Here is a 26,830-nt window from a genome sequence, read left to right on the forward strand (position 1 = left end):
ACAGTGAGAGAAGAGAGAGAACACAAGCAGGGGGAGTGGGAAAGGGAGAAGCAGGCTTCCCATGGAGTAGGGGACCTGATTCGGGGCTCAATCCCAGGATTTTGGGATTATGACCTGAGCCAAACGACTGAGTCACCCAGGCGCCTGAAGGAAGCCCATCCAAATACAACTCCCTACTTTGCAGCCTGATGACTTGTAACACTAGCAATTCAACAGATCTGCGAGTCAGCCCCTGATCAGTAGAAGCATAAAACTCTGAGGTGTACAGAACAGCAGTGCAACACAGCTTTGCAAAGGACGAGCATTTCCCTTCTCAATAGAGAGAGAACTCCAGACAACTGCATGTCCAACATAGCCCTGAGCCAGAGAGGGCATTCCGGGGATATCTTTGTTGAACACCCCTCTGCACGGATCTGTAACTCTAAGACTCATTTAGAAATGAGGTACATTCATCATGGTGCAGCCATTCAGGATGCTGGTAACAGCACTCAAAACAATTAAAAGGTGAGGTACAAGACAAGACAGGTGGAATGGAACTGCGGGAGGAGGATTTCTCCAATTAAAGTCCCCCAAACCAGGCGCCTGGGTGGCTCAGTGGGTTAAGCCGCTGCCTTCAGCTCAGGTCATGATCTCAGGGTCCTGGGATCGAGTCTCGCATCGGGCTCTCTGCTTAGCAGGGAGTCTGCTTCCCTCTCTCTCTCTCTCTCTCTGCCTGCCTCTCTGTCTACTTGTGATCTCTCTCTGTCAAATAAATAAATAAAATCTTAAAAAAAAGAAGTTCCCCAAACCATGGCCATATCTTCTTAAAAAGGCACAGAGCACATTAGCATTTTAAAGATTCTGAGGGATCTTGCAATAATAATAATTAATAACAGTTCTTGCTTTGCTTTTTTTTTTCTTTTTAATCATTGTTTTTTACAATGTAATAGACAAGAACACTCTGTGTGTACTGTCTATTAATACCATAGGAATCACCTGTAGTGGTTAGGGAGGAGAACCCTGGAGTCAGACTAACAGGATTAATGTCATATGACTTTGTACCAGTTATGTAGCTTCTCTGTACCTAATTTTCCTGCTCTGTAAAATGGGAACAATAACATTGCTTATTGTGCTATGGATGTTCTGCAGAGCAGATAAGGTAAACCTTATGGCCTTGCAGAGAACCTGGCACCTGAGTATTTGGCAAATTTCAACTTAATGATTATTGTGTTGTTCTTCAGTGTTCATGACTCTATGCTATACTTTCCTTAAATTATTAGAGGTGACCTTGTGGTATGTCCCAATCCCTGCAGACCCAGGCTCAGAAACCCTGTTCTCCATAGGCAGAAGGTGGGACATAGGGAGTGAGCATGCTGGTATCCTACCCTGAGAGCTGGACCTGTTGGACTGTAGTCTGCTCAGACGCTGTGGTCCTAGGGTCACACTTGCCTTCCAGACCCCCAGGCCTCAGGTTCATCCTGACACTGGCAAATGCCCATTCACTTCTGTCTCTGTACTCATATCCGCCTCCCAGACTTGTGACATCAGTCAGAACCTGGCACTCTTCCAGTGGTGAAGCCTTAGCAACTCTGGGCAGACCATTCCTTTGTCCTAGCAAAGCCGTAACAGGATGATTTAGGTTTATAATCATAATGCTGTTCTGTTAGAAAAAGTGGAATCTACTTTCACTTACTGTAATGAGGCTGGGTTGACAACAGCTCACTTCAGATAGATTATTTAATATTGTGGAAGACAGTGTCTTACCATTAAGGAGCTATAGAGCGTGTATATCTAGAAAACTTAGAAATTCACATTTTCAGTACACCTCAGTCCTATTGATGCCAGATAATTAGTTCTCTGGTACTTATATTTCCCTAATTATCTCAATAATGACAAATTCTCCAAGGCCAATTCAATGTGAAACTCAAGAAGCTTTAGCTTTAGGTTTCTACTTGCATTGTCCCCATCCAGGCTTTGGGTGGGATCCTGTAATTTTATGTTTGTCTATTTTATATTCTCTTTCCTAAAGAGAGACTCTGAAATTGTATAAGCTAACAGGTCTACAAAATTTAGATCTGTCCCTCCAAATACATTTTAGGTCTGACTTTTCCGGGGAGAGGAAAAGAAAATAATTTAACAAAGAGTAATCTAGTAGCATTAAAAAAAAAAAAAAAAAAGAGGAGGGGGAACTTACAGAAAGGACTATTGCTACAGGATAAACCTCTGCAGACCATTGAAAAATCCTGGAGATCTTCTGAAGGGATGTTTTTCTTATCATACCCATTAAAAATACATAATAATATAACGCTTTTAGTTTTCTGATAATTTCTTCTTCTCAAACTAGGTTATTATTCACCTAACACTTTTGGGAATAGTTACCTGATTTCCTATGTGCTAATCTAATCTCGACTGTAACTCTGTGAGTCTAAACCAGACATCCACATACATACATGCACACACATTTTCCTAGGGAAAACAGTGTCAATCAATTGGAAGTCCTGGAAAAAGATGAAAGAACAAAAACAAACAACAAACAAACAAACAAAAAAAACAAGGAAGAAAGAGGGATAACTGAAACCCTGAATTCTTATGGTACTCTATAAGCTGATTTACCAGCAAATACATTGATAATTATTTTCTATCAATTTTTAAAAATATTATTTGATAATTTTGCTTTCAGGAATTGAACCCAACCCTCTGAGAGAAAGAATGTAGGGAAAATTGCTCTTCAGCTTTATATTTTCTAAAATGTATTTAAATAATTATTTTGTCCATGCAGCTTCATAATAATTAGCTGAATAGAGAATAATGTTTTTGAAAATATAAGCTTTCCTTTAATACTTTAAAAATCTTAGAAATATTATTGGAACCTATAAAATATGTTGTACATCAGCTAATAATCCAGTTGCCAAATGACCAGTGGCCACTACAGATCACTAGAGCCTTGAGAATCACTCAGAATCTAATCACATATTTAAATGCCCATTAAATTGTGTAATTCCAATTACATGCTATAATATTTGACTATTTTTCTGATTTAAAAAAGATGAATGTCCAATTAATCCAGTCTTCTTTCTGGGCCATAGAACAATTTTGAACAAGAGATGTTAATCCTTGCTTTAAAATTAGTGTCAAAATAGTTTTATTATGCAAATATTCGGCAAGCATATTTTCGCTTTCATGGGCATGAAAATTCACATTGGAGCATTATAATTAAATTAACACATCAAGGGAATCATGCATGAAATTATTGTTTCAAGATAAAAAGTGACTATATGGGCAAGACTGGTGTCATGATGTCAAAAAATTGTAGTTGAACTATAGCCTCTGAATTTCCTTAATACTGTAATGATACAGTTACTTTACATTTTAGATATCATTTAAAAATAGCACATACCAAGGGCAACTCTAGCCGCAGATGCATCATAATTGATCCAGAAGGACACCCATGAAAGAATCGTAATTAGTATAGAGGGCATGTAAGTCTGGAGAATGAAGTATCCAATGTTTCTCTTCAACCGAAAGCTCAGTGAGAGCCGAGGATAGGCACCTATGGTAAACAGACAAAGATTACACTGGAGAAAAGACATGGCAAGCAAAAGAGTTTGCTTTGACCTCCATGATTCAACAACATGCATTTGAAAAGCCCATGAACCATGAGGTGGCCCATGCAATTTGCTTCTATAGAAGAATTGGGAGGGAAGTCTGTTTTAGTCTATAAGAGAATAATGAGGATATTCTTCTAAAGCCAAGCATTCAGCTGAGAACTATCCCTGGGAAAACTTTGGGGAAGTTTTTAGTTTAGAATACAGAATCATGCCATGTATCTTGTTGATTATTTAATTAATGACTATTCTCTTCTCCATTTAAATAGGTGAGATTTGGCTCAAGGTTTTATTGGGAAAAATGGCTTTTACAAGTTGTTCCCTCCATCCACCTAGAGCAACAGCATACACAGATACTTAAATTACTGATCCTCATCTAAAGACAACTCTGGGCTACCCTGAGAGCTGGAGAGTCACAGAAACAGGTCCAGTCTTATAGAAGGTAACAGTGTACACTGAGATGCTCTCCTCTGACCACAGACAAGGCATTAAGGAGGGTCTCTGAGAAGCACCTTGCCCACTTTCTTGAAAGTGAATTCTAGTGCTAATCTGATCTATGTGTCCTACTTAGTACACTTTTGGAACTCCACCATCACAGAGTAAGAAAATTGCCCACTGATTGTACTGCATTTTGTCTTAAATTTGCCTTCTCTGCTTTATTTTGCTTTTCTTAGAACAAAGCAAGGATAGGCTCCATTTCCTCCTGTCCACTTTATCAGAACCAAACCTCCTAGCTCCTGATCTAAATTCTAATGAAGCTGCTGGCAGGTCAACTAGTGAAAACTCAATGACCTTCTCTAATCACCAACTTCCTTGCCTCTTCCCCTCCCATCCTCACTGATGGATGGTCCTCCTTTCCTGAGATTGCTGTACCTTGTTTCTCATGACCTCCTTTTACTCCAAGGCTGACAAGCTCCTATTCTCCTCCTGCACCCAAGTATATGCATCTTCCAGACTTCATTCCATGTCTTCTGTTTTTGTCACCATATTCTTTTCTTTAGATGCCTGATTTACTCATATGACTATTAATTCTATGTCGAAGATGAAGACTTTTATCTCCAGGCTTCTACTTTGGCATCAACTATTTTCAGCCAGAATTATATAAAGGAGAAAAGAAGTCATCTAAGAGACTTAGCACTTAAAGGCTGATGATTTGTAAAGTTTCCTCCAGTCGTTTTTGTGTGCTTGTAGAATTTCTTTTACATAGCTCTCTGATCAAATGCATATTGCATACTGTCATCAGAGCACAAACATTTTCATACTTATTTCAAATTATTTGTAAACACAATTTAAAAATCTTCCAAATTTTGCTTCAAATATATACATATGTACTCTAGTTTATAAATACATTTTCCTGAATGCTACAAATTTAGGTTATTTCCATTTTTACAAAACTATAAATAATATTCTTAAGATTATCCCTGTGTAGAGTCCTTTTTTTGTATTTGGACTTACTTCCTTAGGATGGATATGCCAAAAGAGGAATTGCTGGGCCAATGTTTAGGCTTCTGACACTTACTGCCAAATTACTTTGCCAAAGAATCATATCAGTATACACACCACTATAAGAACTTTATAAAACTGTCTATTTCACCTTGTAAACACTACAATGTTCCATAATATTTCTTAAAAATAACTTTTGCTAATTTCTTTGGGAAAAATTGTCCTTTCCAATCACTTTCTTTAACTGCATACTTCCTAAATGTCTTTCCTCTGCTTTTAAGCTCATAAATAATCTGATTATACTATTTATTCATTTTTCTCATTTTTTTGGTTCCTCTTATTGTTTTCACTTATTCATTTAAGTTCTTTTGATACCAGCCTTTGTGTTTATTGTCTACAAGCATTTTCTCAGTTGTTTGCTTTAAAACTTATAATGGATTTGAGTGGGGGACATATAAATACTTTAATTTTTTGTATATAGAATTTATCCATTCCACTTTTTTCCTTGTTATTTTAAAAACTTGTTGTTAAGGCTTAGGTAAGTTCACAATAGAAGCTTAACCACAAACCTACTTTTAAGGTTGGAATTATTTCAGTGTTCGGTATGAAGTATACATGTACATTGATTTTTATTCCACAAACAGCTTACCAATCCTCCCAATTCCATCAATGGAATAAAGCTTCCATTGACATAGGTTTGACAGATTCTATTACTGTTATAAAACAATGTATATATGGCTCACTGGCATAATGTGCCATTGAGCTGGCTCAGAACCTCATTGTAGGCTTTCCCATCTCCAAATCCTTGGCCCTAAGCTCCATCCACACATTCCTGAAGCACAGCCTGGAACTTGCTGTCAACCCATACTCCAAATCTTCTATAGTTCACTGCTTTCTATGAAGGTCCAAACACGCATGTGGGAATTTTAGTTTCTCCAAAATATTTCCCAGATTAACTTCAGCTTCCACTGTATCTCTTCATTAAGCAGATGATTTTCTAGCCCAAAGAATGTCCTCACTGCCTCAAAATAATTGTCCATATTTCCTGCCCCTTCTGATTCACACACACTTTTCCCTCCTTCTGAAATTCCCTTCCTTCTCCATACTCCAAAGTCTTGGTCAAATGCCGTATCTTCTATGGAGTCCTTTCTTCTTTCCTCTAAATGAAAGTCATTACCTTCCTGAGTCATTTTCTTTTTCATTAAAATTATTACTATTTAGCAAGGTAAGATCTTCCTTAATCAGTTGTACAGTCCCCAAGGCAGAGTTTGTGAATTGATGTATTTTTCATATACTGTGATGCTTATGTAAATTTCTGAACTATCATAGGTTACCAACAAATACATTCGTATGCATGAATATAGAAGCCTTTGGTTTATTTGCATGACTTTCTAGCAAGTGTAATACTCAAAACATTCAATACATTTATTGAATCTTAGTTTGAAATGTCATAGCAACTTCAATATCTTTATTGAAGTAACTTCAGTGTTGGCTCTTAGTTTTCAATTTCATGACAATCTCATGCTTTACTTATCACTTGTCATTTGCTTCTCTTGTTTCAGATATGTCTCACTATAGCCACTATACTTAAACAATAGTTTCCGTATCCATTATGATAGGTTGGCTTATGTTGCAGTAACAAAAGGATCCCCAGATCTCTGTAGCAGACAATAAGGATTTTTTTCTTGTGTTACATATCTGCTTAGTTCTGTATCTGGAGCACTGCTGGATATTGTGAGAGAAGTGCTACACTCAGCAGGCCTCACATTTCCTTGCCTTACAGTAATCTTTATGTCACTGGAGAACAGTTTAGTCCCCTCCCAGGGGAGAGCAGCAAATATTTTTTGAGTAAAAATTTAATCTACCATGTTCCTCAACTTTCCATTTTCAAGTCAACTTTCTTGATATTTCCCAAAGTATACCGTCTTCAGGAAAACCATTCCCATCAGAGGCAATTATCTATACCTAAGTAATGAAGTATGACTGAGGCTGTTGGGAATTCTTGTCCCCTATAACATGGAGGCCAATGACATGAATACATAGTCAAACATTCAGAAGATCTCAAGGAAAGAAATACTAATCTGATTTCCAAAAAACCTGAATCTCTGAAAATTTGCCAAGATATAACACAGAACTTAGAAAAACACAGAATTCATAATACTAAATTAGAAAATTAAGAAACATACCATTTTCTTATGTATTTGTTCAGTAAATATATTCTACTTATTGAAATTGAAGTGTCACTTCAAATCAAAACAACTTTTAGGCATTCACCATATGCCCCATCCATTCTAGTTTCATAATTCTAGACTTGGGAATGGTGAATAGAATAGACAACACAGATGAAAAAGAAGAGTCTACATTCTCAACTAGCTCCAATTAATTCATGTCAGGCCCATACAGACTGACCTTGGTAAAACAGAGGTAGGAACCATGGTGGAGATACAAAAATATTTTAGAGCATGAGATTTGGTCATATAAGAGAGGTTTCATGGCATCTGAAGTGAGACACTATTCCTGGTTGAATAATTTTTTTTTTTTTTTCAAGCAAGGAAGCAGGAAAGCCTTCAAGACTGGGCCAAATGAAGAAAAGCCTTTCAATATGCCATGAGGAAGAGACCTCAGAGTGTTAATAAACACAAGAATTCTCAGAGGTGTTGAGACATGTTCTAGGCCAAGACCTTTGCTATTTGATATGCATCCTAAAGAACACACAGAAGTCTTGTGTAGCTCTATTAGATAAAGTCCTTACACTGCAGGGCAAATGCCATGATGTATGCTGTATCTATGGGAAAATTCCCCACATGATCATAGCTAGTGGTTAATAAAGTTGAGAAGTAGTGAGTCAGCTACATCAAGATATAGCTTTCAAAACAGCAATAGAAGTTTAAAAATTACAACAGAAAGGCACAGAAGCCCTAAAGCCTGTGTGCCAATGCAGATGTGGTCAGGTTCCCAGTAGGTACTGAGCCAACAGACAGAGGAACAGTCCCTGAACACAAGTGCATTGTTCCAATTCCTTGGCAAAATTATCTATTGAAGATGCTGATCTCAACCTTTTCTTCCTAGATGCACCTAAAGTTACGCCAAAAACAAGGCTCTGGATATTTAATCTAGCCTAAATTAATATTGCTCTCTAAAGCATTAATATTGCTGAGGAACTCATAAAAAATGTGGACAGAGTATCGTGTCACCTTTGTGGAGAGAGAGATCCACTCAAATGTGTCCATAAAGTAATAAACTATTTTAGCAACTGCAGCAGAGCTGACCTATACACATGTGCCTCTCCCTCTTTAAGGTGGCCACTGTGAGGGGCTCTCCCTCCATTGACTGAGAAGCTTTGTGAGCTCTCAGTGATGCTTTTGGGTTTTTGTCAGCACAGTTTTTCTCAACATGCTGTCTCATTCATTTATAATCTACTTTTTCATGTTATAATTCAAAATAGAGTTAGTAATTCTCTTGTTCTCATTATGAGTCCCCTTAATTATTTTATGTTCAAAAAAACCCATGAAGGGAAGGATATATATGAAATAGGAAGGAAAGAAAGAAAAAAACAGGACTGGAGCTCAAAAAAATTGTTTTCAGGTTGTTTCAATAGGCAATGATTCTTCTTCTGAGTCTCCACAATAAAACCAGAATGTTGTATCACATGACTATGGAGCAAAGAGTGGGGGTGTCTAAAAGATCTAGTTTCAGCCTCATGGTTTGTTTGGACTATTCCTATTAGAATTGTCCTATTAGACTGTCCTATTAGACCCTTAGTTTTCTTGTACTGAAATAAGGCAAGAATATCACAAGTGAAAAAAAAAAAGATGTTATACTTCATCAGATTTATAGATTATTAATCTGCAAAAGAAACCATCAAGGAAATAAAAAGGTGACACGCAGAATGGAAGAAAATATTTGCAAATCATATATCTGATATGGATCTCGTGTCTAGAATATATAAAGAAGGTTTATAAAAAAAAATACAATCCAACTTAAAAATGGACAAAGGACTTGAATAAACATTTCTCCAAAGAGGAAAGTGTCCAATAAGAATATAAAAACATATTATTACTTATTAGGGGAAAGGCAAATCAAAACCACAATGAGATACCACTTCACACTAGGATGTCTACAATCAAAAAGATAGATATAGAAATACTATACTATTTGGTGATTCCACTACTCAGCATTTACCCAAAGAATACAAAAATATTAATTCAAAAAGATATATGAACCCCTGTGCAACATTATTTACAATGACCAAATTATGAAAGTAACCTAAATGTCCTTTGATAGATGAATGGATAAAGAAGACATGGTTTATACATACACTAGAATATTACCCAGCAATAAAAAATAATAAATCTTGGGGCACCTGAGTGGCTCAGTCGTTAAGCATCTGCCTTCAACAGGTCATGATCCCAGGGTCCTGGGATCGAGCCCCACATCCAGCTCCCTGCTTGGTGGGGGGCCTGCTTCTCCCTCTCCCACTCCCCTTGCTCGTGTTCCCTTTCTTGCTGTCTCTCTCTCTCTGTCAAATAAATAAATAAAATCTTAAAAAAAAAAGATCTTCCCATTTGTGACAACATGGATGGACTTAGATGGTATTATGCCAAGTGAAATAAGTCAGACAAAGAAAGACAAATACTGTATGATTTCACTTAGATGTGGTATTTTGTTGGCTCAGTTGGTTAAGTGTCTGCTTTTGCCTCAGGCTGTGTGTGATATGGACCTGGGATTGAACCTCACATTGGGCTCTTGGATCAGCAGGGAGTGTGCTTCTCCCTCTACCTCTCTCTGTGGCTCATGCTCTCTCTCTCTCAAATGAATAAGTAAAATCTTAAAAAAAATGAATAAACAAATAAACAGTGCAGAAACAGATCCATAAATACAGAAAAAAAGCTGGTGGTTGCCAGAGGGGGAAAATGTGGTGGATGGGCAAAATGGATGAAGGAGAGTGAGAGATACAGGCTCCCAGTTATGGGATGAATAAATAGTGGGGATGAAAGGTTCAGCATAGGAAATATAGTCAATGGTATTGAAACAGTTGTACGGTGACAGATGGTAGCTACACATGTGGTGAGCATAGTATAATGTATTGAGCTGTGGAATCACTATGTTGTGCACCTGAAATTAATGTAACATTGTGTGCCAACTATATTTTAATTTTTTAAAAGACAATAACAAGTGTTGGTGAGGATGTGGAGAAATTAGGATCTTCATGTACTTCTTGTGGGAATATCAAATGGTGACATCACTTTGGAAAAGAGTATGGCAATTCCTTAAAAGAGTTAAACTTAGTTAATTGCCATATGATCCATCAATTCCAATCCTAATGAATTGGCTATGAGAAATGAAAACTTATGTACAGAAAAGCTTGTACATGAATATTCAGAGCAACCTTATTCTTAATACCCCAAAGGTGGAAACAGCTCAGTGTTCATCAACTGATGAAAGATTAAATGAAATATGATATATTCATACAATGGAATGTTATTCAGCAATAAAAAGAAATGAAATGTTGATATATGACACAACATGGATGAACCTTGAAAACATCACGTTAAATGAAAAAAGCCAATCACAAAAGGATCACGTAGTATATGATTCTATTTATATAAAGTACGTAGAATAGGCAAATACACAGAAGCAGAAATTAGATTAGTGATTGCCCAGGTTAGGGGAAGTGGGTTGGGGGAAATGGGGAGTGTCTGCTAGTGGGTACAGGGTTTCTTTTGGGGTTGATAAAAATGTTCTAAAACTGAACAGTCATGATTATACAACTATCTAAGTACACTAAAACTACTGAATTGTATAATTTAAATGGATGAACTGTATGTATCTAAATTGTACTTTGGTAAATCTGTTATAAAGAAAATAGAATACCTACTATGTATATTTTACTGGAAATTAAATGGCTTAATTTATATCAGGTAAAAAACATACCACCTGGCCCAAAATACACATTCAATAAACACATGTTGCTTCTTCGTTTCCTTTTCTTCCTCTACGATGCATTCTGTGTTCAGGATTCTATAATCTAAGAGTTTTTACCATTGAGCATTAAAAAAAAAATTGTACTAGAGGTTTAAATATAATTCCAGAAGATAAAGGTAGTCAAGAATTATTTTTACAAAGGAGATGTGGGGCAATGAATTTCTGAAGAAATCTGGCTTCTGTAGGAGGACATGTTTCATAGGTCAGGAGCCCTTAAAGGAAAATGATTTTGTAACAACAAGATGTGATAGCTAAGCTCTCATTTAGCACTGAGAGTAAGCTTGCTCTGGGCCCACGATTTTGGATGAAGGATTAGCATCTGGTTAGGAAACACAGATGAATTGTCTCTTCTAACAAAATAAATGGGGAAAAAGAATGGAAATTTGTCTGTAGAATTTAAGGTTAAATTATAAATAAGATAAAGGTGATAATTCCTTCTTTTAACATTTCATATAATACTTTCTCTAGACCTATAGTAGATGTTATTTATAGACCCAATGGAAATTACTTGATCACAGGAATTTAGTTTACTAAAGCATGGAGTTCACGAATGGACTTTAGAGAAAATTAAATGAATGTATTAAAGTGTGACATGCAGACTTTAAAAACACTTGTAATTTGTCATAATGATTAATGAAAAGCAAAATAGTATTTTGAAAATTGATTTTTGAAAGATAGAAAATTCACATATCTTAACAGAAATGTTTCATTATCATTCAATTTGGGATCCTTCTCTTTTTCTTTCTTCTAATCTTGGCAGAAATTTTTTTTTAAAGATTTTATTTATTTATTTGACAGAGAGAAATCACAAGTAGGCAGAGAGGCAGGTAGAGAGAGAGGAGGAAGCAGGCTCCCCGCTGAACAGAAAGCCCGATGTGGGGCTCGAACCCAGGACCTGAGATCATGACCTGAGCCGAAGGCAGCGGCTTAACCCACTGAGCCACCCAGGTGCCCCTTGGCAGAAATATTTTAAAATAAAGCCAGAAGATATCAGTCCAAATGTACCCCAGGAAAAAAAGGGAAGAGAAATAAAAACATCAGGTAGTTAAAGCAGCATATTAAATAATGTGTTTTTCATGTATCTAACAAAAGTTTCAGTCTTTTAGCTCATACAAAACAAAAAGTTAGAAGTAAATTTCAGATCTGACAAAAAAAAAAATTCCCAAATTTTGCTTGTCAGCAGAACATACATTCAAGACCAATACAAAAGATGAAGTCTCAAACTGGTGATTCAGTGCCGAGTGATATTTAAGGCACTCTTTGATTATTAGCTGGATATATTTATTGAAATCAATTTAATGCAATGTTTCTTTTAACCTGATTCCCTTACCAACTGCTATTTAAGTGCTTTGCTTATTATTTTTTTTTTTCTCACAGTTTTTTATTGTTACAAACAAGAGCTCAGATCTCCTTTCAGCTTTAAAGGACTTGGGTGAGTGTTTCCTCTATATAATGTTATTGGAAAAATACAGAATTATATTTTCCAAAATGTGACTGCAAAGTGTATCCTAATTTTTTTCTCTTTTACTCTCATGTATTAATAGTCCAAACTAAGTAAGAATTAAATATTGAAACAAGTGTACTTTTTTCCTGAAAAAATAAAGAGGGGTAGGAAAAAAACCAAGCAAACAATGGTATTTAATTACTGTAGAATAGGTAACACTTCCACTGGAAACAACTAGAAGAAAATGGACAAAATTTAAATACATCTCCCTGAAGACACTGAAGAAATAGCAAGCCAGTGAAAATCTTGGCCAAGATCTGGGAGAAAAAAGAAACTGAGAGAGGTGAGCCACATTTCAGGTAGCTGAAACATGTACTTTTAGAAGGGAAAATGAGAAGCTAAGCAGGACATTTGACAGAGTCATGGACTAAAAGAGAGATACTAGGGACAGAGAACATCAAATAGGGATTCCAAAGAGCTCTGTCCAAGAAACAAAGATAAACCAGAAGGATTAACACATACACAAGGACGGGATCTGAACTCAGAATTACCTGTCCTGGATTGTTAATGTCTCTAGCTGCCTGACAGAGGTAAGCATAGATCCTCTCTGAGGAAAGAGGACATCATCATACACTTGGAATTATGTCTACAATTTCCCCATCGATAGTAATAACTGATTAAACATAAACAAAGAGAAAACTGTTGGACTGAAAGATAAGTGAGAAGAAAATTCCAGAGTGAATCATGAAGAGAAAATAAAATGAAAACTTCCAAAAGGGAAAGGGAGATATACAGATGATATGGGGGGAAATCTAATGTTGGAGTTGTAAAATTAGAATTAAAATTGGAATCCTAGAAGAAAAATGGAGGAGAGAATAGGGCAAAGGCAATGGCTGAGGGTGCTCCAGAAGTGTTAGGAGACCTCAAGCCAAAGAATCAGGAAGATCTATAACCTCCAGTTACAGAGAAAACCGTATCTTGGTACATCATAAATACCAATGAAATTTTAAAAAAAAGTGGAAAAAAAACCATAAAAATTTCCTAGAAAGAAAAGAAAAACAGATTAATTTGAAAGCATCAACTAGATCAGTAAGAGTCTTCTCGATAGAAAGAGTGGAAGCCAGACACAATGAAATACTATTTTCAAGCAGAAAAAGAAATGCCAACCTGAATTTCTAGAACCATCATACAAGAATATATGACATAAGGTCATAGACAGTTAAAAAAAAAAAACTAAAAGAAATGTGTGACCAAGAAACTCAGACTAAAGAAAATATTTTTAAATTGTTTTTCAGGAAAAAAAAAAGTTATTTGGGCAGAGTGACTTGGAGATAAAAGAAAGAATGAATAACAAAGAAAAGAGGACATTTATAATTATATCTAAGTGAACATTTAACAACAATAATAGCATTATACAGGGTTGTAAATGTGTATAAAATTATAATATGTAATGATAATAACATATATATGTTAGAATGAGGAAATGGTGAGTTAAGATGCACAAAGGTCTCTGCAGTGTTTGGGAGAGGTAAAAAGACCATTTCACATAAATTATCAGAATTAACAAATATTTTTAGCAAGGTCGTTCAATAAGAAATCATTGTGTTCTTATATATTAGCAACAAACAAGAAATAATGTTAAAAATTTTTATCATCTATAATTACATCAGAAAATATCAAACATCTATCAAAGATGCACTAAACTTCTATTCAGAAAACCCTAAAATGTTATTACTACAAATTAAAGAAGACCTATATAAATGGAGATAAAATATATCGAATTGGAAAAATTACAACAATGTGCCTTTTCACCAAATCAACTAAATCAACTAAAGCATTCTCATAAAAAGCCAAACCATTTTCTAGGTGAAAATTAGTGATCTGTTTATAAAAATTATAAGGAAATATAAAGGGCCCAAAATAATCAAGCCAACAGTAAATAAAGAGTAAACAGGAAAGCTGATAGTGAAGAGTAAATAAAGTACCTGCTCTACTTAAAGCTACACTAGTTAACACTGTGCGATAAGGTGTACAAAGATGGATGAATAAACACACGGTACAGAATATACAGTCCCAAAGCAGATCTATGCACATACAAACAATTTATGACAAATGTGTTGCTGCAAAGCAACGGAGCTATGGAAAATAAAACTGACCCATACTTCATGCCATTCACAAAAGTCAGGTGGACTGTAGGTCTCAATGTAAAAAAGCACATTTTTGTAACATACTGTAATGTATAACAAACTTGCACTTGAAATGTATAAATAATTCAAATAAGTTAATGACAGATAATTAACAAAAGAGACTTGTACAAGTCGTTCACAAAAGAGGATCTCCAAATAACCAATAGGAAAGGTACGCAATCTCACTAGTACTCAGAAAAATGGAAGTTTTATTTATTTTATTTATTTTAAATATTTTATTTATTTATTTGACAGAGAGATAGAAAGTGCATAACCAGGCAGAGTGGCAGGCAGAGAGAGAGGGAGAAGCAGGCTCTCCTCTGAGCAGGGAGCCTGATGTGGGGCTCAATGTGGGTTGGGCTTGATCCCAGGACGTTGGGATCATGACCTGAGCTGAAGGCAGCCGCTTAATTGACTAAGCCACCTAGGTGCCCCAAAATGGAAGTTTTAAAAGCACAAAATATCACCCAACACCCAGCAGCTGACTTCCATGGGAAATGCTAGCAAGGTTGTTGGACTAAAGGAACACTCGTGCCTTACTGGTATGAAAGTGAATTGGAAAAAACACTTTGGAAAAGAGCTTGGCATAATCATTAATGTTCACAATTACACGTCCAGGTATACACTCAACATTTGTGTGTGCATATACTCACACACACACAAAAAAGTACAAGAATGTTCATAGTAGCATTAGTCATAAACCTACATCTGCAGTAGAGTGGATAAACAAAATGTGGTACACTTGCACAGCAGTATAGCAATGAAAACAAATGCACAACAGTGACATGGATGGATTTCATAAACATGTTCAGTTAAAGAAGAGAGTTGCACATGGACGGGACTGGAAGAGATTATGCTGAGTGAAATAAGTCAAGCAGAGAGAGTCAATTATCATATGGTTTCACTTATTTGTGGAGCATAACAAATAGCATGGAGGACAAGGGGAGATGGGAGAGGAGAAGGGAGTTGAGGGAAATTGGAAGGGGAGGTGAACCATGAGAGACTATGGACTCTGAAAAACGATCTGAGAATTTTGAAGAGGTGGGGGGTGGGAGGTTGGGGGCAACCAGGTGGTGGGTATTGTAGAGGGCACGGATTGCATGGAGCACTGGGTGTGGTGCAAAAATAATGAATACTGTTATGCTGAAAAAAAATAAAAAATTAAAAAAAAAAAGAAAGAAGAGAGTTGCAAATTAATTCAAACTGTATTATCCCATTAAATAAGGTCCAAACACACAAAATTAATTATACTGTGACAAGACATTGGTTTCCTTTGAGAAAAGGAGGGAGGTGAGGAAATGAGGAGAAGTCTTAGTGAGAATTTTAGGGTTCTACTTTTTGACCTAATTGCAGTTATAAGATTGTTCACTTTCTTTTTAAAAATAGAGCTACCTAATGACCCAGAAATTGCACTACTGGGTATTTACCCTAAAGATACAAATGTAGTGATCTGAAGGGGCACGTGCACCCAAATATTTATAGCAGCAATGTCCACAATAGTCAAACTATGGAAAAAACCCAGTGCCCATCAACAGATGAACAGATAAAGAAGATGTGGTATATTTATATATACAATGGAATACTACGCAGCCATCATTTCTTTCATTATCATTTCTTTCATCAAAAGAAATGAAATCTTGCCTTTTGCAACGACGTGGATGGAACTAGAGGGTATCATGCTGAGCAAAATAAGTCAATCAGAGAAAGACAATTATCATATGATCCCCCTGATATGAGAAAGTTGAGAGGCAGGGCAGGGAGTTGTGGGGGGTAGGGAAGGAAAAATGAAACAAGATGGGATCGGGAGGGAGAAAAACCATAAGAGACTCTTAATCTCACAAAACAAACTGAGGGTTGTTGGGGGGTGGGGAGATAGGGATAAGGTGGCTGGGTTATGGACATTGGAGAGGGTATGTGCTAAGGTGAGTGCTGTGAAATGTGTAAGCCTGATGATTAACAGACCTGTACCTCTGGGACAAATAATCTATTATATGTTAATAAAAATTAAAAAAATAAATAATTTTATACAAAGAAAAAAAAAGATTGTTCGCTTTCTGATAATTCACTTGGCTCTACATTTATATTTTAAATATTTTTCTATATGTGCTTACACAGAAAAATTATAAAATCTATATTAAAATAGAAAAGAAAAAAAATCTATGTCTTTGTATAAAAAAATAAAGCATGGGAAAAATCTAAACATTCCTAGGAATGTCTTGCTTAATTAAGTCTTTTAGAAATCTTTAAAACTGGAGTTTGACAATTTACTTAAAAGTCTCACATATTTTTAATGAATTGGAATTGGTTTTCCCTAAGGACATTCAGTCAGATATTTTTGGCACATCCCAAATACTTCAGTAGCACATGTATATTTATTATGTTTAAACAGAAATTGGGTAAAAATGAAAATCTTTTATTGAAATTCCTGCTTGAGGGGCACCTGGGTGGCTCAGTGGGTTAAGCCCCTGCCTTTGGCTCAGGTCACAATCTCAGGGCCCTGGGATCTAGCCCCACATCAGGCTCTCTGCTCAGCAGATAATATGATGATATAACATTTGCTTTGTTTAATGTTTTTGAGAAAATTTTTCTAGACCACAACTTCAAAGATTTTATTTATTTATTTATCAGAAAGAGAGAGAGAGAACAAGCAGAGGGAGTGGCAGAAAGAGGGAAAAGCAGGCTCCCAGCTGAGCAAGGAGCCAGATGTGGGACTTGATTCCAGGAACCTGGGATCATGACCTGAGCCAAAGGCAGACACTTAACTGACTGAGCCACCCAGGGGTCCTTAGACCCCAACTTTTAAATGATTAAAGATTACCAACCTAGAGAAGGTTTAAAAGTTAAGGTCAGTAAAAATTTCTTACATTATTCCTAAAGTCTTATATAGAAAGCCAATATCTTTTCAGATTTCAATCAAAAAATTTTCAAAAACTAATATGTGTCTACTTATTTTAAAAATACAACTTCAGTATTTCCTGAAATTCTACCATAGATTCCCTACTGTGTCTTACAGAAGTAGATAGCACATTAATTAGAAATACATTGACTGGGGGAGGAGTCAAGATGGCGGAGAAGTAGCAGGCTGAGACTACTTTGGGTAGCGGGAGATCAGCTAAATAGCTTATCTAAAGATTGCAAACACCTACAAATCCAACGGGAGATTGAAGAGAAGAAGAACAGCAATTCCAGAGGCAGAAAATCAACCACTTTCTGCAAGGTAGGACTGGCGGAGAAGTGAATCCAAAGCGACGGGAAGATAGACCGCGGGGGGAGGGGCCGGCTCCCGGCGAGCGGCGGAGCAACGGAGCAAGATCAGGACTTTTGGGGGTCTGTTCTGCTGAGGGACATCGCTCCAGAGGCTTAGCTGGGGTGAAGCCTAGGCGGGGTAAGCGCGGCCTCAGGTCCCGCAGGGTAGCAGAAGGATCGGGGGTGTCTCAGTGTCGCAGAGCTTACCGGTATTAGAACGGGGAGGCCGGCTACAGAGACAGAGCCAAGGAGTGACTCTCAGATCAGGGTTGCCTTGAACCGGTCGCAGGCTCGGTCAGCTCGGGGCGCGGCCGGAGGCCAGGGTGACGAGAGTCATTTGGCGCTGTTCTCTGGGGGCGCACTGAGGAGTGGAGCCCCGGGCTCTCGGCTCCTCCGGGCCGGAGACCGGGAGGCCGCGATCTTTGTTCCCGCCCTCCGGACTCTACGGAAAGCGCTCAGGGAACAAAAGCTCCCGAAAGCGAACCGGAGCGGATTACTCAGTGCTGCCCCGGGTAAGGGCGGTGCAACTCCGCCTGGGGCAAAGACGCTTGAGAATCACTACAACGGGCCCCTCCCCCAGAAGATCTACGGGAAACCCAGCCAGGACCAAGTTCACCTACCAAGGAGAACGGCGGAATTCCAGAGGAGAAGAAAGCAAAGCACGGAACTCATGGCTTTCTCCCCATGATTTTTTAGCCTTGCAGTTAATTTAATTTTTTTTTCTTTTTCAATTTTTTTTTCTTTTTCTCTTCTTCTGCTAAATTTTTTTTAATTTTTACCATTTTCTTTTTTTTAACGTTTTTTAAATAGTTTATCTAATATATATATTTTTTTTTCTCTTTTTATATTTATTTCTTTATCGGCTTTCTTTTTTTTAATAGTTTTTTTTCTTCTTTTTTCTGAACCCCTTTTTATCCCCTTTCTCCCCCCTCACAATTCGGGATCTCTTCTGATTTGGCTAAAGCATATTTTCCTGGGGTTGTTGCCACCCTTTTAGTATTTTACTTGCTCCTTCATAAACTCTTATCTGGACAAAATGACAAGGCGGAAAAATTCACAACAAAAAAAAGAACAAGAGGCAGTACCAAAGGCTAGGGACCTAATCAATACAGACATTGGTAATATGTCAGATATAGAGTTCAGAATGATGATTCTCAAGGTTCTAGCCGGGCTTGAAAAAGGCATGGAAGATATTAAAGCAACCCTCTCGGGAGATATAAAAGCCCTTTCTGGAGAAATAAAAGAACTAAAATCTAACCAAGTTGAAATCAAAAAAGCTATTAATGAGGTGCAATAAAAAATGGAGGCTCTCACTGCTAGGATAAATGAGGCAGAAGAAAGAATTAGCGATATAGAAGACCAAATGACAGAGAATAAAGAAGCTGAGCAAAAGAGGGACAAACAGCTACTGGACCACGAAGGGAGAATTCGAGAGATAAGTGACACCATAAGACGAAACAACATTAGAATAATTGGGATTCCAGAAGAAGAGGAAACAGAGAGGGGAGCAGAAGGTATATTGGAGAGAATTATTGGAGAGAATTTCCCCAATATGGCAAAGGGAACAAGCATCAAAATCCAGGAGGTTGAGAGAACCCCCCTCAAAATCAATAAGAATAGGTCCACACCCCGTCACCTAATAGTAAAATTGACAAGTCTTAGTGACAAAGAAAAGATCCTGAAAGCAGCCCGGGAAAAGAAGTCTGTAACGTACAATGGTAAAAATATTAGATTGGCAGCAGACTTATCCACAGAGACCTGGCAGGCCAGAAAGAGCTGGCATGATATATTCAGAGTACTAAATGAGAAAAACATGCAGCCAAGAATACTATATCCAGCTAGGCTATCATTGAAAATAGACGGAGAGATTAAAAGCTTCCAGGACAAACAAAAACTGAAAGAATTTGCAAATACCAAACCAGCTCTACAGGAAATATTGAAAGGGGTCCTCTAAGCAAAGAGAGACCCTCAAAGTAGTAGATCAGAAAGAAACAGAGACAATATACAATAACAGTCACCTTACAGGCAATACAATGGCACTAAATTCATATCTCTCAATACTTACCCTGAATGTTAATGGGCTAAATGCCCCAATCAAAAGACACAGGGTATCAGAATGGATTAAAAAAACAAAAACCATCTATATGTTGCCTACAAGAAACTCATCTTACACCCGAAGACACCTCCAGGTTTAAAGTGAGGGGGTGGAAAAGAATTTACCATGCTAATGGACATCAGAAGAAAGCAGGAGTGGCAATCCTTATATCAGATCAATTAGATTTTAAGCCAAAGATTATAATAAGAGATGAGGAAGGACACTATATCATACTCAAAGGAACTGTCCAACAAGAAGATCTAACAATTTTAAATATCTATGCCCCTAACGTGGGAGCAGCCAACTATATAAACCAATTAATAACAAAATCAAAGAAACACATCGACAAGAATACAATAATAGTAGGGGATTTTAACACTCCCCTCACTGAAATGGACAGATCATCCAAGCAAAAGATCAACAAGGAAATCAAGGCCTTAAATGACACACTGGACCAGATGGACATCACAGATATATTCAGAACATTTCATCCCAAAGCAACAGAATACACATTCTTCTCTAGTGCACATGGAACATTCTCCAGAATAGATCACATTCTTGGTCCTAAATCAAGTCTCAACCGGTATCAAAAGATTGGGATCATTCCCTGCATATTTTCAGACCACAATGCTCTAAAGCTAGAACTCAATCACAAGAGGAAATTTGGAAAGAGCCCAAATACATGGAGACTAAACAGCATCCTTCTAAAGAATGAATGGGTCAACCAGGAAATCAAAGAAGAATTGAAAAAAATTATGGAAACAAATGATAATGAAAACACAACAGTTCAGAATCTGTGGGACACAACAAAGGCAGTCCTGAGAGGAAAATATATAGCGGTACAAGCCTTTCTCAAGAAACAAGAAAGGTCTCAGGTACACAACCTAACCCTACACCTAAAGGAGCTGGAGAAAGAACAAGAAAGAAACCCTAAACCCAGCAGGAGAAGAGAAATCATAAAGATCAGAGCAGAAATCAATGAAATAGAAACCAAAAAAACAATAGAACAAATCAACGAAACTAGGAGCTGGTTCTTTGAAAGAATTAATAAGATTGATAAACCCCTGGCCAGACTTATCAAAAAGAAAAGAGAGAGGACCCAAATAAATAAAATCATGAATGAAAGAGGAGAGATCACAACGAACAGCAAAGAAATACAGACAATTATAAGAACATACTATGAGCAACTCTACGCCAACAAATTTGACAATCTGGAAGAAATGGATGCATTCCTAGAGACATATAAACTACCACAACTGAACCAGGAAGAAATAGAAAGCCTGAACAGACCCATAACCAGTAAGGAGATTGAAACAGTCATCAAAAATCTCCAAACAAACAAAAGCCCAGGGCCAGACGGCTTCCCGGGGGAATTCTACCAAACATTTAAAGAAGAACTAATTCCTATTCTCCTGAAACTGTTCCAAAAAATAGCAATAGAAGGAAAACTTCCAAACTCATTTTATGAGGCCAGCATCACCTTGATCCCAAAACCAGACAAGGATCCCAACAAAAAAGAGAACTACAGACCAATATCCTTGATGAACACAGATGCAAAAATTCTCGCCAAAATACTAGCCAATAGGATTCAACAGTACATTAAAAGGATTATTCACCACGACCAAGTGGGATTTATTCCAGGGCTGCAAGGCTGGTTCAACATCCGCAAATCAATCAATGTGATACAACACATTAATAAAAGAAAGAAAAGAACCATATGATACTCTCCATAGATGCTGAAAAAGCATTTGACAAAGTACAGCATCCCTTCCTGATCAAAACTCTTCAAAGTGTAGGGATAGACGGCACATACCTCAATATTATCAAAGCCATCTATGAAAAACCCACCGCAAATATCATTCTCAATGGAGAAAAACTGAAAGCTTTTCCGCTGAGGTCAGGAACACGGCAGGGATGTCCGTTATCACCACTGCTATTCAACATAGTACTAGAAGTCCTAGCCTCAGCAATCAGACAACAAAAGGAAATTAAAGGCATCCAAATCGGCAAAGAAGAAGTCAAACTATCACTCTTCGCAGATGATATGATACTCTATGTGGAAAACCCAAAAAACTCCACTCCAAAACTGCTAGAACTTGTACAGGAATTCAGTAAAGTGTCAGGATATAAAATCAATGCACAGAAATCAGTTGCATTTCTCTACACCAACAACAAGACAGAAGAAAGAGAAATTAAGGAGTCCATCCCATTTACAATTGCACCCAAAACTATAAGATACCTAGGAATAAACCTAACCAAAGAGACTAAGAATCTATACTCAGAAAACTATAAAGTACTCATGAAAGAAATTGAGGAAGACACAAAGAAATGGAAAAATGTTCCATGCTCCTGGATTGGAAGAATAAATATTGTGAAAATGTCTATGCTACCTAAAGCAATCTACACATTTAATGCAATTCCTATCAAAGTACCATCCATTTTTTTCAAAGAAATGGAACAAATAATCCTAAAATTTATATGGAACCAGAAAAGACCTCGAATAGCCAAAGGAATATTGAAAAAGAAAGCCAAAGTTGGTGGCATCACAATTCCGGACTTCAAGCTCTATTACAAAGCTGTCATCATCAAGACAGCATGGTACTGGCACAAAAACAGACACATAGATCAATGGAACAGAATAGAGAGCCCAGAAATGGACCCTCAACTCTATGGTCAACTCATCTTCGACAAAGCAGGAAAGAATGTCCAATGGAACAAAGACAGCCTCTTCAATAAATGGTGTTGGGAAAATTGGACAGCCACATGCAGAAAAATGAAATTGGATCATTTCCTTACACCACACACGAAAATAGACTCAAAATGGATGAAGGATCTCAATGTGAGAAAGGAATCCATCAAAATCCTCGAGGAGAACACAGGCAGCAACCTCTTCGACGTCAGCCGCAGCAACATCTTCCTAGGAACATCACCAAAGGCAAGGGAAGCAAGGGCAAAAATGAACTTTTGGGATTTTATCAAGATCAAAAGCTTTTGCACAGCAAAGGAAACAGTGAACAAAACCAAAAGACAACTGACAGAATGGGAGAAGATATTTGCAAATGACATATCAGATAAAGGGCTAGTGTCCAAAATCTATAAAGAACTTAGCAAACTCAACACCCAAAGAACAAATAATCCAATCAAGAAATGGGCAGAGGACATGAACAGACATTTCTGCAAAGAAGACATCCAGATGGCCAGCAGACACATGAAAAAGTGCTCCATATCACTCAGCATCAGGGAAATACAAATCAAAACCACCATGAGATATCACCTCACACCAGTCAGAATGGCTAAAATGAACAAGTCAGGAAATGACAGATGCTGGCGAGGATGCGGAGAAAGGGGAACCCTCCTACACTGTTGGTGGGAATGCAAGCTGGTGCAACCACTCTGGAAAACAGCATGGAGGTTCCTCAAAATGTTGAAAATAGAACTACCCTATGACCCAGCAATTGCACTGCTGGGTATTTACCCTAAAGATACAAACATAGTGATCCGAAGGGGCACGTGCACCCGAATGTTTATAGCAGCAATGTCTACAATAGCCAAACTATGGAAAGAACCTAGATGTCCATCCACAGACGAATGGATAAAGAAGAAGTGGTATATATACACAATGGAATACTATGCAGCCATCAAAAGAAATGAAATCTTGCCATTTGCGACGACGTGGATGGAACTAGAGGGTATCATGCTTAGCGAAATAAGTCAATTGGAGAAAGACAACTATCATATGATCTCCCTGATATGAGGGAGAGGAGATGCAACATGGGGGCTCGAGGGGGTAGGAGAAGAGTAAATGAAACAAGAGGGGATTGGGAGGGAGACAAACCATAAGTGACTCTTAATCTCACAAAACAAACTGAGGGTTGATGGTGGGAGGGGGTTGGGCGAGGGGGTGGGGTTATGGATATCGGGGAGGGTATGTGCTATGGTGAGTGTTGTGAAGTGTGTAAACCTGGCGATTCGCAGACCTGTACCCCTGGGGATAAAAATATATGTTTATAAAGCTGTAAAAAAAAAAAAAAAAAAAAAGAAAGGATGAATCCCCAAGTTTTGTAGCAACATGGACGGGACTGGAAGAGATTATGCTGAGTGAAATAAGTCAAGCAGAGAGAGTCAATTATCATATGGTTTCACTTATTTGTGGAGCATAACAAATAGCATGGAGGACAAGGGGAGATGGAGAGGAGAAGGGAGTTGAGGGAAATTGGAAGGGGAGGTGAACCATGAGAGACTATGGACTCTGAAAAACGATCTGAGAATTTTGAAGGGGTGGGGGGTGGGAGGTTGGGGGCACCAGGTGGTGGGTATTGTAGAGGGCACGGATTGCATGGAGCACTGGGTGTGGTGCAAAAATAATGAATACTGTTATGCTGAAAAAAATAAAAAAATTAAAAAAAAATAAATAAAAAAAAAAAAAAAGAAAGAAATACATTGACTATGGGGCGCCTGGGTGGCTCAGTGGGTTGAGCCGCTGCCTTTGGCTCAGGTCATGATCCCAGGTCCTGGGTTTGAGCCCCACATCAGGCTTTCTGCTCAGCAGGGAGCCTGCTTCCTCCTCTCTCTCTGCCTGCCTCTCAGCCTACTTGTGATTTCTCTCTGTTAAATAAATAAATAAAATCTTAAAAAAAAAACAACTGAAGTTATATTTAAAAAAAAAAAGAAATACATTGACTATAGTAAATACATGTTTTATTTTAATGGTTAAAGCAGAAAGAAAATGCCATTTGGTCTCATATCTAGGTAACAAGTTGCAGGAGGGAAAGGATCCTCCTTGCATTGTTTCTCTTTGTCTCTCTGTATCCCTTTTAATCAGCCTCCTTTTTCTTAGAAAACCTTACTCATGCATGTTTTCAGGTTTGCCTCCATCCTACAGATTATAGGTGCCGAAGAATAACCTGAGTACTCACTTTATAAACTATTTTGTTAAACAGTATGAGATCCTGACATTTGCGACAACATGGATGGACCTAGAGGACATAATGCTAAGTAAAGTAAGTCAGAGAGAGAAAGACAAATGCCATATAATTCACCTATATGTGGAATCTAAAAATGAAACAACTGAACAACAACAACAACAACAACAACAAAAACAATGAGGAAATAGACACTTTAAGCACAGACAACAAACTAATGGTTGCCAGAGGAGAAGGGGTTAGTGGATGCACAAAATGGCTGAAGGAGAGTGGGAGGTGCACATTTCCAGTTATGGAATGAAAAAGTCAGATGAATGAAAGGTACAGCATAGTGAATATAGTCAACAGTATTATAACAGCATCGTATGGTGACAGATGGCCGCTGCACTTTGTGGTGAGCATAGAATAATGTATAGTGAGTTGTCAAGTCATTATGTTGTACATCTGACATTAACGTGACAATGTGTGTCAACTAGACTTTAATAAAATAATTAAATAAAACTCTGGATCAAGAAGGAATATTTATTACGGTTCCAGGACTTCCCAAGAAATCCAGTAGATTGAAATAATGAATGACATAAGATAAGCCTAATAAGAATAATTTATTTTCAAGGTGAAGGAGCCTGAATCCCATGCTGCAGGCAAGAGTCAGGCATCAAAGAGTTTGGATCTGGGTAATGGCTTCATGCAAACAGTATTGCTCAGCCATGAATCTAGCAGCAAAGTGCCCATGAACAGGAAGGCAGAGGCACGTTTCTTGTCACCAAAGATTTCTGGGTGCTGGACAAAACAATTTTAGGGCCTTGGATTAGGAATTTGGAGGCCTCCAATCCCAACATCAGTTTTTATTTTTTTATTTTCATTTTTAAAAATGATTTTATTTATTTATTTGACAGAGAGAGAGAGGGAGGGAGGGAGACAGTGAGAGAGGAAATACATGCAGAGTGAGTTGGAAAGGGAAAAGCAGGCTTCCCGCTGAGCAGGAAGCCCAACATGGGCCTCTATCCCAGCATTCTAGGGATATGACTTGAGCCAAAGGCAGATGCTTAATGATTGAGCCACCCAGGTGCCCCCCAATATCAGTTTTTAGAGACCTGTATAAAACACTGTTCATCAGGAACACATGGCCCATTAGCATAGGCATGTCAAAGAGAGATGACACAGATTCTAAAGGTGGGCACTGTGGACATTATTTGTCATCCCAACTATGTACTCACTGTTTTGTAACAACACTTATAGTATTAATATGTAAAAGCGTAGAAAATGATCATTTAAAATAAAGCATAAAAAGACTAGCTTTTAAAATCTTCATAAAAAAATGTATTATAGGTTCCATTTCTTGGGAAACTTGGGAATTAATCACTATCCTTTCTAGCTTTACCATGTAAATTTGGTCAAATTATTATTATTATTGAGCTTCTGTTTTCCTAAACTTTAACTTGGGCTAATTTATTTACCCACTACTGGTCTCCAGTGGACATTAGTGAAAAATGTTTAAAACAAGGTACTATAAATTATAATATAGCATGCCGCTGTGGTTAGAAGCTAGAGTAATGCGGTCTTGCTTCATAAAGGGGTTGATTTTCCCAAAAACCATTTGTTGAATCCTGGTAGGAACTGAATAATTACTTGTCAATATGATCTCAGTCATTTCTTTGTTGTCTTTAAAACACACTTATGGAACACAGCTCCCTCTTTCTAGGCAAAGATGTACTCAATTTCCTCCCAGGTACAATTAAAAAAATATATAATTGAATATATAATATCATTAATTTTTTATAATATCTCTTAGAGAAATGACTCTTTTGATTACAATTCAGTACATACTCAGAAATGATGGTCCGATTTTCTCTCCTCAATTCAATAACCATTCAGTTTTCAAACTGCTGACTGGGCTTGGGATGAGGATACAAATATGAATCCAA

At 37.5% G+C, this 26,830-nt stretch overlaps 1 protein-coding gene across 1 annotated transcript in view; it reads right to left on the reverse strand.

Annotated features, from left to right (window-relative positions):
• The window catches only part of GABRB3 (gamma-aminobutyric acid type A receptor subunit beta3), a 225,380-nt gene that overhangs the window by 13,346 nt on the left and 185,204 nt on the right, over positions 1–26,830 (reverse strand). The window contains exon 7 of the mRNA XM_047739117.1: positions 3,377–3,529. Coding sequence (XP_047595073.1) covers positions 3,377–3,529 — 153 coding nt within the window. The remainder of the gene's footprint in view (positions 1–3,376; positions 3,530–26,830) is intronic.

Source organism: Lutra lutra, chromosome 7, assembly GCF_902655055.1.
Source record: "Lutra lutra chromosome 7, mLutLut1.2, whole genome shotgun sequence".
NCBI lineage: Eukaryota > Metazoa > Chordata > Mammalia > Carnivora > Mustelidae > Lutra > Lutra lutra.